This window comes from Bos grunniens, chromosome 10, assembly GCF_055505025.1.
Source record: "Bos grunniens cultivar Pamir isolate PY7600 chromosome 10, Bosgru_T2T1.0, whole genome shotgun sequence".
In the NCBI taxonomy this organism is placed as follows: domain Eukaryota; kingdom Metazoa; phylum Chordata; class Mammalia; order Artiodactyla; family Bovidae; genus Bos; species Bos grunniens.
The window spans coordinates 66245927-66259322 of NC_141174.1; the positions used below are offsets into that span (position 1 = coordinate 66245927).

The window sequence follows — 13396 nt, forward strand, 5'->3', positions numbered from 1 at the left end:
ATACATTTTCAAATAATCATACTCTTTGGAAAAAAAACTGTACTGTCTTAATTCTTAATTGATACTCACTGTACTCTAGTTTCTTTCTCTTCTTTTTCTCTTTCAATTGTTCTTCCTCCTCTTTGACTCCCTCTTCTCCTTCTTCTTTTTGCTCCTCTCCCAAATTATCATAAAATACTGGATCACGATGAGCACTCTTCTTCTGGAAATGCTTAGTTTTGGATCCCCCTTTAACAAGTACAACTTTTCTTTTCAAACAGGTGCAGCCAAACATGCAGTCTGGTCGGCGGCAGTGAGCAGGCTGGCGCTTCTCCAAAGCTAGACTTGAACATACACACCCCAATCGACAGAAGTCATTGTTGCATGGAGGCGCTCGTTTCCTTATGATCGTATGGATGGGTTTAGTTTTGAGAGATGCCTAAAGTTAAGAGTAGACAATTATAAATCTACTAAATCATCCCCTAACAAGTTACAATCATATACTGGTCTGCCACCTTCTACTCTGAGCACTCAGTACAAACAGTAACAGATTAATGCAAATTCAGAAGACAAAGTAGGAATATAACCAGAAGTCTGAGCTATCTCCCATTCTAAAATACATAGCACAGATAAAAGAACAGATACTTTAATCAGTGTTAGCGTTAGTCACTTAGCCAGGTCCGACTCTTTGCGATTCCACGGACTGTACTCTGCCAGGTTCCTCTGTCCACGGGATTCTCCAGGCAAGAATACTGGAGTAAACTGCCATTCCCTTCTCCAATACTGTAATTAATTATGAGCCAAAATACCAACAAGGATGAATTTATTCTCAATAGACATCACACATAATGCTATAGAGCAGGGGTTGACCAACTTAAGGCCCAGGGGCCAAATTCAGTCTGTTTCATAAGTAAAGTTTCATTGGAACACAGCCAGGTCCACTCATTTACATAACATCTATGGCATTACAATAGCAGAGTTGAGAAACTGCAACAGAGACTGTAAGGCCTACAAAGCCAAAAGTATTTACTATCTACCCCTTTACAGAAACTGTTTACTGACCCTTGCTCTATGGTAATTAATAAAAAGAGAACAGAATAATACATGCATAACTGAAATCACATTGATTATATTCTTTGTAGCCAAAGACAGAGAAGCTCTATACAGTCAGCAAAAACAAGACTGGAAGCTGACTATGGCTCAGATCATGAACTCCTTATCGCCAAATTCAGACTGAAATTGAAGAAAGTGGAGAAAACCACTAGACCATTCAGCTATGACCTAAATCAAACCCCTATGACTATACAGTGGAAGTGAGAAACAGATTTAAGGGACTAGATCTGATAGAGTGCCTGATGAACTATGGACGGAGGTTCGTGACACTGTACAGGAGACAGGAATCAAGACCATCCCCAAGAAAAATGAAAAAAAAGTAAAATGGCTCTCTGAGGAGGCCTTACAAATAGCTGTGAAAAGATGGAAAGCAAAAAGCAAAGGAGAAAAGTAAAGATATACCCATTTGAATGCAGAGTTCCAAAGAACAGCAAGAAGACATAAGAAAGCCTTCCTCAGCAATCAATGCAAGAAATAGAGGAAAACAACAGAATGGGAAACACGAGAGATCTCTTCAAGAAAATCAGAGAAACCAAAGGAACATTTCATGCAAAGATAAGCTCGATAAAGGACAGAAATGGTATGGACCTAACAGAAGCAGAAGATATTAGGAAGAGGTGGCAAGAATACACAGAAAAACTGTACAAAACAAGAGCTTCACAACCAAGATAATCACAATGGTGTGATCACTCACCTAGAGCCAAAATTCTGGAATTTGAAGTCAAGTGGGCCTTAGAAAGCATCACTATGAACAAAGCTACTGGAGGTGATGGAACTCCAGTTGAGCTTTTCCAACTCCTGAAAGATGATGCTGTGAAAGTGCTGCACTCAATATGCCAGCAAATTTGGGAAACTCAGCAGTGGCCACAGGACTGGAAAAGGTCAGTTTTCATTCCAATCCCAAAGAAAGGCAATGCCAAAGAATGCTCAAACTACTGTACAATTGCACTCATCTCCCACACTAGTAAAGTAATGCTTAAAATTCTCCAAGCCAAGCTTCAGCAGTATGTGAACCGTGAACTTCCAGATGTTCAAGCTGGTTTTAGAAAAAGCAGAGGAACCAGAGATCAAACTGCCAACATCTGCTGGATCATCAAAAAAGCAAGAGAGTTCCAGAAAAACATCTATTTCTGCTTTATTGACTATGCCAAAGCCTTTGACTGTGTGGATCACAATAAACTGTGGAAAATTCTGAAAGAGATAGGAATACCACACCACCTGACCTGCCTCTTGAGAAATCTGTATGCAGGTCAGGAAGCAACAGTTAGAACTGGACATGGAACAACAGACTGGTTCCAAATAGAAAAAGGGAGTATGTCAAGGCTGTATATTGTCACCCTGCTTATTTAACTTATATGCAGAGTACATCATGAGAAACACTGGGCTAGAAGCAGCACAAGCTGGAATCAAGATTGCTGTGAGAAATATTAATAACCTCAGATATGCAGATGACACCACCCTTATGGCAGAAAGTGAAGAAGAACTAAAGAGCCTCTTGATGAAAGTGAAAAAGGAGAGTGAAAAAGCTGGCTTACAGCTCAACATTCAGAAAACAAAGATCACGGTATATGGTCCCATCACTTCATGGCAAATAGATGGGGAAACAGTGCAAACAGTGGCTGACTTTTTTTTTCTGGGCTCCAGAATCGCTGCAGATGGTGACTGCAGCCATGAAATTAAAAGACGCTTACTCCTTGGAAGGAAAGCTATGACCAACCAAGACAGCATATTAAAAAGCAGAGACATTACTTTGTCAACAAAGGTCCGTCTAGTCAAGGCTATGGTTTTTCCTGTGGTCATGTATGGATGTGAGAGTTGGACTATGAAGAAAGTTGAGCACAGAAGAATTGATGCTTTTGAACTGTGATGTTGGAGAAGACTCTTGAGAATCCCTTGGACTGCAAGGAGACCCAACCAGTCCATTCTGAAGGAGATCAGTCCTGAGTGATAAATTGGAAGGACTGATGTTGAAGCTGAAACTCCAATACTCTGGCCACCTATGCAAAGAGCTGACTCATTGGAAAAGACCCTGATCCTGGGAAAGATTGAGGGCAGGAGGAGAAGGGACAGTAGAAGATGAGATGGTTGGATGGCATCACCGACTCAATGGACATGGGTTTGGGTGGACTCCGGGAGTTGGAGATGGACAGGGAAGCCTGGTGTGCTGCGATTCATGGGGTCGCAAAGAGTTGGACACGACTGAGCGACTGAACTGAAAATGAAAAGTCTTTAGGAATGATTGATTATAAAAGATAAAATTTATATTTAGTCCCAATATCTGATGATCTTCAGCTTTAGAATTTAGTCACAGAATTTAAAATATTGAAGGTAAACTACAGAAATTTCATGACAGAAAACTTATCCACATGCTCCTGTATCATTTCACATGCACCAAGGCTTTAACATACCATTCACCTATGTTACCATAGGTGAATCAACAATTAATGAAAATTTCTTAATATATAATTTTATAAAAGACAAAACCATTTTCTCTGTAGGTTGATAATTTGGGGCATTTTCTGGGATTTAATACCTTTTAAGCAGAGTTTTCAAAGCTCTTTTTAACAAGCCCAGTAAATGTACTTGCCCACATGCTGGAGAATGAAATTAAAAATGTTCAAAATAGTCAGCTGCCTTTATAAAGGAGAGGGACAATTCAAAAGCATGATTGTACAGTCTCCCTCTGCTGGTAGGAGGAATCTACACTTGATATCTAGTTGATAAAGAACAAATGTGGAAGACATTTCCTTAGCTGTCACTAAGGTAACTGAACACCCCATCCTCCTGCCAAAAAGCCCCATTCCCATTTCTTCTAACGACCTAATTCTTTCTCGACAAGACTAATATGCTTTTGGAAAACAAAAGGTACCTACTTGAGCCGTAAGCAGAGTTGTTAAGGATACATCTGCTCGCTCTTCAGTGATATAGGTCCTTGGTTTTCCTTCCCAAAGTGCACAGTCTTCCAGATCCATTAGCTTCACTTGAGACTTAGACAAGCCTGGAGGGCGAGATCCCTGTTGTTGTTGCTGTTGCTGCTGCTGCTGGTGTGCCTGCCGCAAACTAATTTGCTTTGGAAATGTATTTTCATCTAAAGTTGGCACAATCAAGTTATTCACCCGGTTTTCTGAGGTGGTGCTTGAAGAATTCTTGGTAATCTTATCTCCTGGAATCATAGGAGTGTGCTTCTGCTTTGGTGAAACAGGGTATGGTAAAATGGATTTATAAGATGATTTAGTTCGGCCACTGAAAGTTGCCTGTTTGTTTTGAGACTTTGCCTTTCGAGAGACAGAGGGTACAGAATGAGGTTTCAAAGAGTAAGAGGTAGAAGGGGAAATGGTAGACTGCTTCTTCAGCACACTATCAAGTGTTCGAACATAGCTGGTACTCTTGGTGGGAAGCTGGTATACCACAGGCGACGTGGGAGCATTAGAAGAGAAACCCATGCTTGTTTCCATCAGCTTGCCTTCATTTTCCAAGTATTCATCCAGCTTATCACTGCAGAAAGCAGAACGGTTTTTCAATGGACCTTCAGAATTTCCACCTAGAAATAAAGATAAACAGATACTTAAAGAAATGTAAGACAGATATTTATGTCTCTAGAAAAATACACTTAAAAAGGCCAGGAGCATTCATTTATAAGCTACCAGATCTTCCAAACTGTCCCTCCTCAGAAGGGAAAAAGTTAAGGGCACAAAAACAGTAGTATAAAATTTAGTTTTTAAGGAACAAGAAAAAGCAAGTTTAACAGAGACAAGCATTACACTATTATAATACTGTACAAAGATTCAAAGAGGAGAAAAATTATATTGAATAAACAATAAATTTATCTAGTTAGAGTGTAACTGCAAACAATTGCAGTTTGAAAGGAAAAGCACTAAGAAAGGAGACCAACAGACACACAATCAAAATTTAGATTTCAGATTGGATTTAGAAGTTTATTTTGAAGTACTGTAACATTATTGGAAATCACTATACAGCTCTAAAGTATACAGTTCTGAAATAATGCTTGACGATGATGCTTTTTATAACTGTAGGAATAGAAAGGAAGTGTAGTTTGAAAAGGCTGCAAGAATTATTTAAGTCTGACATGGTTAGGGACTGAAACCCAGGATAGGGACTACAAGACACAGAAAATGAACAAAAAAAGGCAAGATAATTATTTTCAGTTTATTTTAAAGCATCGAAAGAAGAGATAAAGAAAAATAACCAAGGTTTACTTTTAACAAGAGTCTTTGGCCACATGTTTCAGAATGTATTTTTAAATTTTTAAAAAGCTGACTACCTTCATTCCTAGATGCAGAAGCACTATGAAACTTTCCCCTCCATCCCTTGATCTTGGTGAAATCATTGGTCTTCCCTGTCCTAGAAACAAAGGGAAATCCAGCATCTATAAAAGTAAAAGTAAAAGACGATCAAAATTCAAGGAAGCCAATATTTAATATCTAATTAATTACTAAGATTTCATCTAAAATGTATAAATTATAGTTAAGAGTCACCACTAGATAAAGGATTTAATTAGAGTATCCTAAATGTCTCTAACAATGGTAGCATTTTATTTTTATCACAAACTTGTTTGAGTTTACAAATACTGTGCACTCACCAGGAGAGGCAGGGTTGGCTCCGGTAAGGTTCCAGAATGGAAAGCTAGTGGCTGGAGCCAAAGGTAGCTGTACTCCCAAGTACTTAAGATCAATGCTCATTGTTGGGTCCACTGAATTCAATTTTAAGCCCACTACAAAAAAAAAAAAAAAGAATCATATTGGGTATTTTTTTTTCATATTGGGTATTTTTTAATCTCTGGTTGGGGTGGAGGGGGGAGGGAGGGGTATAATAAAGAATAAGTGGAGACCAGAAATGATGAAATAAAAGTTGAAAGTGGCAGACAGACTTCAAGGTGGCCTCATGATCCTCACTTCCTGGGTATTATATATTTACAAAATCCTCCCTTTTCTATCTTAAATGTTGGTGGGCCCTGTGACTTGCTTCTAACCAGTGGCAAAAGGGATAGGATGTACATGATTATGTATGTATATGTGATAATCTAAGAGTGAGTGTTATCATCCATCCTGCTAGAGCTGCAAGGATAAAAATTCTGCCAACAACCTGAGGGAAACTGGAAGCAGATCCCTTCCCACTCAAACCTTTGATGAGGAGACAAGACTCACATCTTGAGTGCAATCCTGTGATACCTTAAAAGGAGGACCCAGTTAGGCTATGGGCTAACACCTGACCCACTGAACCCTGAGACAGTAAATGTGTTGTTTTAAGGTACTAGGTTTGTAGCAATCTGTTAAGCAGCAATAGATAACTAATACATAAACACAGCAGACTTCAGACTTTTTGTACTTTAATACTTTATACCCCAGAGATTTTCTAGGACCTCTAATACAAACATACAATAGTCTGAGCGTCTGGCCTGGTGAAGGCTACTAATTCTTTAGTTATTATTAAGATATTTATGGTTAATGGAGCCTATAAATATTATGGCTTATCTGTAGGTATTGGGAAAGCATATATTTTACCTATGTTTCTACCTTTTTTTCTTTAACATTTTACATCAAAGATTTGTCTATGTTGACAGGTGTATCTCTACATGATTTATTTTCACTGTTGTACACTATTCCAGATTATGAATGACTCTCATTTATTCACCATTCTCCTTTTGATGAGAATTAAGCTGTTTCCTATTTTAAACTATTACAAAAAATACTGCAGGGTAATTGTACATCTTGTACAAAAAAGTCTATCACAAATATGAACATGTATGAAAGTTTCTCTAGTGTATTTAGCTTTTCCTTATGGCATTTATCCAAGAGTGGAATTGCTATATAATGGAATATGTTCATCTTTAATTTACTGGATACTGTTTGACATACATGTGGCTGCCCAAAATATTCTGAGAACCTTTCCAAAAGCTATTACTTTTCCACATTATAACCCCCACCTCTTCAATAGAGAGGTGTTAAAACACAGATGTAGCCATAAAAGGCTCCAATCTAGAAGAGAGGACCATAAGCAAAGGAATACTATGCAGAATTGTGTTAACGAGGTTGATACTATTTGGCCAAGTTAAGAACTTTTAGAGGTAAAAGTAATCAATGTCCTAGCTGTAGTATACTGTGTTCAGTGTACTATGTTGAAAATGGTAGTAACTGTTCAATGTTGTGAGACTGTTTGTATGGGCTCTTAAGTTCAGTTCCGTTCAGTTCAGTTGCTCAGTCATGTCCGACTCTTTGTGACCCCATGAATCGCAGCACGCCAGGCCTCCCTGTCCATCACCAACTCCCAGAGTTCACTCAGACTCACGTCCATGGAGTCAGTGATGCCATCCAGCCATCTCATCCTCTGTCATCCCCTTCTCCTCCGTCGTCCCCTTCTCCTCCTGCCCCCAATCCCTCCCAGCATCAGTCTTTTCCAATGAGTCAACTCTTTGCATGAGGTGACCAAAGTACTGGAGTTTCAGCTTTAGCATCATTCCTTCCAAAGAAATCCCAGGACTGATCTCCTTTAGAATGGACTGGTTGGATCTCCTTGCAGTCCAAGGGACTCTCAAGAGTCTTCTCCAACACCACAGTTCAAAAGCATCAATTCTTCGGCGCTCAGCTTTCTTCACAGTCCAACTCTCACATCCATATATGACCACTGGAAAAATCATAGCCTTGACTAGATGGACCTTTGTTGGCAAAGTAATGTCTCTGCTTTTCAATATGCTATCTAGGTTGGTCATAACTTTCCTTCCAAGGAGTAAGCGTCTTTTAATATCATGGCTGCAGTCTCAGGGAATATAATTTGGACATTTTTCCTTTTTTTTTTTTTTTTGGACATTTTTCCTGACTGCATAGTCCTAGAGTCTGTTTTTCTGCCTTTCAGGAGATTCTCTCTAAATCATCTGATATTCTTTAATAAATTTATATTCTATTTCACCTGCAGAGTGAGTGGATTCTGATGTTTGCAATTCAGAATTCTAACTGATACACCTAGTTATTCTGAATCTTTCTTATTTAATGGGAAATAAGAAAACAGTAATTACATAACAAACTGGAATAAACATGAGGCTGCTTATGGCTAGAGGCAACCAGTTACAGTTATTAATTTCCCGTGGTCTTGTCTGGCCACTCTGAGATCAAGTGTTTCAAGAGCATACCTGTCACACAATCATGGATAACCACATGCAATACTGCACTAGTTGGGAAGTTGTTCACTAGACTGCCAATTAACTCTCCATTTATACTCTCTCCAATAGCGTTAAAAGTCGTTGCTGATCCACATCCTCATCAACATTTTATATCACTGGACTTTTAAAACTGTCCTCATCTTATTGGTATACATCTATATCCTATTGTTCTTAAATTTGAATTTTTTCTGTTACTAGTGACAAGTTTCTAATCTGGATTTCCTTGTTTGTACAATTACTGGCTTCATATTACTGAGAAGGAAAGCATTTAACCTAAATTTGAACAAAACTGAAATAAGAAATTGAAGGCATCAACTATCATGGTATTAACTACTAGAAGTCACAGGTACAGGTTTCCAATAAAAAGCTTATTACATAGTACTCGTTTCCTGCAAGGTGAAGACACTGGTCAGGTTACAAGCTTCAAGTTCTCTTAAGGTTGATTTGTATATACTCCACATAAAACTTAATAAACAGAGATGGCAATTTGGCTTTCGTTTATAATTCTAGTTCTTTAAAATAAGTATCATTTTATCATGCTTGTTTTATTGAATCACATAATGTGATTAAAATGAACATCAATGAAGTATTTTCCTCATGTTTCAATCAACTAGGGAGAAAAACGTGTGCCTGTGTGCTGCCACTGTCAGTTGGGTCCGACTCTCTGCGGCCCTGTGGACTGTAGTCTACCACACTGCTCTGTCCATGGGATTCTCCAGGCAAAAATACTGGAGTGGATTGCCATGCCCGCCTTCAGGGGATCCTCCCAAACCAGGGATCAAACCCGTGTCTCTTACGTCTCCTGCTTTGGCAGGCAGGTTAATATGGGTCAAGAAACTGTTCTCTAATCCTGACTTTGGGCTAAATTTCTCTTAGCTTCTGCTTTCTCATCAGTGAAGTATCAATCCACTGCACTGAGTTTTATGTTTTAAGAATTAACTGTACCTTCTCTTTCAAATGCTCTGCAATACAGATGAGGACAGAGATCAAAGACATTTCCCAGACCTCATGGAGCTTTTGTGTTGTTTTCCCAACTGACTCATTAGTAGTTACAATAGGGTAAATAAATCCTGTGAGAGGCAAATGGAACGATACTTGAAAAGCCCAAGGCAACCTGGTAAAACTGTACAGAGAGTGTAATTCTTAAATTAGAATAAGTAGGAATTAACTAGGAAAGGTGGGGAGGAAGAGCAGAGTGGAACCAGAGTGGAGCAGAATGCAAAATATCGCAGAAATTCAAGTCACACTGAATCCTAAACAAAGGATAAAATCAGATACTGTAGTGCTTTGAAAAGAGAAACATATTATTATTACAGACAAAAACTACTTGAGCCTACAGAGAAAACAGAAAGAAAGGAATTAAGTTGTTAAAAATGTATCCATACAGCCAAATAGGTAGGCAGACATGCAAAATCTAGACCAGGACAATCAAATTTACAGACTGTTTTCCCTACATATCTTCTTGTCTGGATTTGCTAATATTTTGAACTGCCATCTTCCCACAAAAAGGTGTATCAAGTGATCCTAAAAATATCAACTGCTGCTACCGCTAAGTCACTTCAGTCGTGTCTGACTCTGTGTGACCCCATAGACGGCAGCCCACCAGGCTCCGCTGTCCCTGGGATTCTCCAGGCAAGAATTGTGGAGTGGGTTGCCATTTCCTTCTCCAATGCATGAAAGTGAAAAGTGAAAGTCAAGTCACTCAGTCGTGTCCGACTCTTAGCGACCCCATGGACTGCAGCCTACCAGGCTCCTCCGTCCATGGGATTTTCCAGGCAAGAGTACTGGAGTGGGGTGCCATTGCCTTCTCCGAAAAATATCAACACAAAGATCAAATTTATTTTAAATATACTTATTTTGTTAAAGCCTTAACAGTAGAGAGGTCAATGGCACATGGACACTACTCAAAGTAATTCCCAACTTAGCTTACCTACACATCTTGAAATGTTTGTCCTTAGAGAAAATCCTTCCCCAAGAAACAAATACTTGAGACCCAGACTTTCAGTTTCAGTTCAGTCGCTCAATCGTGTCCGACTCTTTGCAACCCCATGGACTGTAGCACAACAGGCTTCCCTGTCCAGCACCACCTCACAGAGCTTACTCAAACTCATGTGCATTCAGTTGGTGATACCATCCCACCATCTCATCCTCTGTTGTCCCCTTCTCCCACCTTCGATCTTTCTCAGCATCAAATGAGTCAGTTCTTCACATCAAGTGGCCACAGGATTGGAGCTTCAGCATCAGTCCTTCCAATGAATATATATTCAGGACTGATTTCCTTTAAGATGGACTGGTTGGACCTGCTTGCAGTCCACGGGACTCTCAGAGAGTCTTCTCAAACACCACAGTTCAAAAGCATCAATTCTTTGGCACTCAGCTTTCTTTATAGTCCATCTCTCACAACCACACATGACTACTGGAAAAACCACAGCTTTGACTAGACAGACCTCTGTCGGCAAAGTAATGTCTCTGTTTTTTAATGTGCTGTCTAGGTTGGTCATAGCTTTCTTCCAAGGTGCAAGTGTCTTTTGATTTCATGGCTGCAGACACCATCTGCAGTGAGTGATTTTGGAGCCCCAAAAAATAAACTCTCTCACTGTTTCCACTGTTTCCCCATCTACTTGCCATGTTTCCCCATCTATTTGCCATGAAGATTTATTTCACCCATGTTTCTCCATCTATTTGCCATGAAGACTTATTTGCCATAAGACCCAGACTTAGTCGGTTCCATATGAATGAGAATAACTTCAGCTTGCAAAAATAAGTTAAATAATTCTTAGCATATAAAAGCATATAATGCTTTGCACATGATGGTTTAAATCATACCCCTAAATGCTTCTGCCTTTTCATATTAGGAGCAACTTCCTAAGAATACATTATCTCACCATTAAAAAAAAGACTCATAAAGAAAGAAACAAAAACAGATAACCCTTTAGGTTCAAGGCAGAATCACCTAAGATGATAAACTGTAGCAAAAAAAAAAAAAAAAAAAAAGTGCGCATCTAGCTAAATGCACTTAAATAGGAGATATCCACAAAAATACACTCCAAAGAAAAACCTGTATAACTACTGAACATAGAACAGAAAAGTAGATATAGATATATAAAAGAAAAACTCTACCTAACCACTGATTTAACACTACAGAGATTTTTTTAAGTAACTAAAAAGAAAGAGAGAGTGCCCTGGGAATACTGTCATTTAAGGAATTTAACATTAAAACTGACAGGAGTTCACACTGATATAAAAGACTGAATAAAAATGAGGGAGAAAGAAATCTCTGGCTACAGAAAAATTTCAAGTAATTTATGCAGATACTCCTTCCTCAAGAAAGAGAAGCATACCTTACCACTCATTAAGTGTGGACTACACAGTGACTTCCTTCCAAAGAGTACAGCATAAAAATGTCAGTGACAAATTATGTTGATAATATTTATCCTTGATATGGTAAGATGAGAATGGCACTTTACCTTTGTGGTCTTCTTCCTATAAACATATGGTCTCAGGTGAACCATGAGAAAAATATCAAACAAATCTCAACTGAGGGTCATTCTACAAAATAACTGACCAGTATTCCTCAAAACGGTCAAAATAATTAAAAACAAAACAGTCTGAGAAACCATCCCAGCCAACAGGATCCTAAGGAGACATGACTACTAGATGCAGTACTACGACATTTTCCTAGGTGATACCTTGAAACATAGAAAACTAACTAAGGAAATCTGAATAAAGTATGCACTTTAGTAAATAATAGTATATCAGTAGGTTCTCTAATTGTAACAAATGTATTGCGCTCAAGTTAGATGTCAACTACAGGGGAAACTGGATGTTGAGTATATAGGAACTCTGTACTATGGTTCCAATATTTCTGCAAATCTAATACTTACTTAAAATAAAACATGAATGTAACAACTGACATAGAATTAATTTACTTGGTAGCAATGAAGTAGAAAACGCTTTTATAACAATACCTTTAAAGATCAAAAAATTGTAATTTCAGGATGATGGGCTTAGAAAATAAACCAATTTGGAAGCAGCAAAGAAAAGTATAGAAAACAAAAATATCACACTGTGGAAAACAAAATTAAGAATCTTATTTTAGCAACAAAACTATAAACAACAACAATAAAAACATTTTCTCAGGCTTAAATCAACATTTCTTCCACAATTACAAAGGAAGTTCATAAAGCTTTTCAAGTTTTTTTTTTCCAGCTCAAAATCTTTCTAGATTTAGAAGTGCTCATTTTCTAAAAAATAAGGAAATGCTACAGTTGACAGAAAGGCAAAGAAACAGGACATTACTGAATTGAAATGTAATAAATTTAATAAATTACTTCAAACATCAATTATTAGAAAGGAATCTAGACAAGTATTTTCACTATCTGCAGATACTTAGCTGGCACCATAAGTTACTATAAACATTTAGTCAAACTAACTTAATTCTTTTAATATTTTAAGTCTTAAGCAAAGGTTGGGGGCTGGGGGAGACATCTGCCAAAATAAAATAGAGGAAAACCTCCAAACTGTAATTCTACCTTATACATTATGGAAAGTGCCTCATGGATTTTAGAAAGTACACATGGATTACAGATTTAACTGTAAAACTATATAAGAATGTAGTTGAATTTACCCTTAACAATGTGAGGATTAAGTACAAACTTGAACACTAAATGCATAATTTGTGTAGTAACTAAAAGGTGATGGATGCCTCACACACTTTTCTGTTCAAAAACACTTTATCAGCTGCCACCACTTACAACGGATAGATTTTACATAAAAATACTTACTTTATCTTCTACACTACAATGGGAATTTCTGAAAATAATGGGCCTACATTCCTATTTGACAATTCACTGATGTGGAGAAGACTCTTGAGAGTCCTTTGGACTGCAAGGAGATCCAACCAGTCCATCCTAAAGGAGATCAGTCCTGGGTGTTCAATGGAAGGACTGATGTTGAAGCTGAAACTCCAATCCTTTGGCCACCTGTTGCGAAGAGCTGACTCATTGGAAAAGACCCTGACACTGGGAAAGATTGAAGGCAGGAGGAGAAGGGTACGACAGAGGATGAGATGGTTGGATGGCATCACCGACTCAATGGACATGGGTTTGGGTGGACTCCGGAAGTTGGGGA

At 38.3% G+C, this 13396-nt stretch overlaps 1 protein-coding gene across 30 annotated transcripts in view; it reads right to left on the reverse strand.

Annotated features, from left to right (window-relative positions):
- The window catches only part of MGA (MAX dimerization protein MGA), a 148842-nt gene that overhangs the window by 49178 nt on the left and 86268 nt on the right, over positions 1–13396 (reverse strand). For all 30 annotated transcript variants that reach the window (XR_015134921.1, XR_015134920.1, XR_015134919.1 and 27 more), the window contains 4 exons: positions 5693–5824; positions 5375–5479; positions 3966–4633; positions 70–418 (listed from right to left, as the gene is read on the reverse strand). Coding sequence is in view for 22 of the 30 variants with exons in the window: in XM_086321785.1 (XP_086177911.1) it covers positions 70–418; positions 3966–4633; positions 5375–5479; positions 5693–5824 (1254 nt within the window). In the remaining 8 variants the exon portion in view is untranslated. The remainder of the gene's footprint in view (positions 1–69; positions 419–3965; positions 4634–5374; positions 5480–5692; positions 5825–13396) is intronic.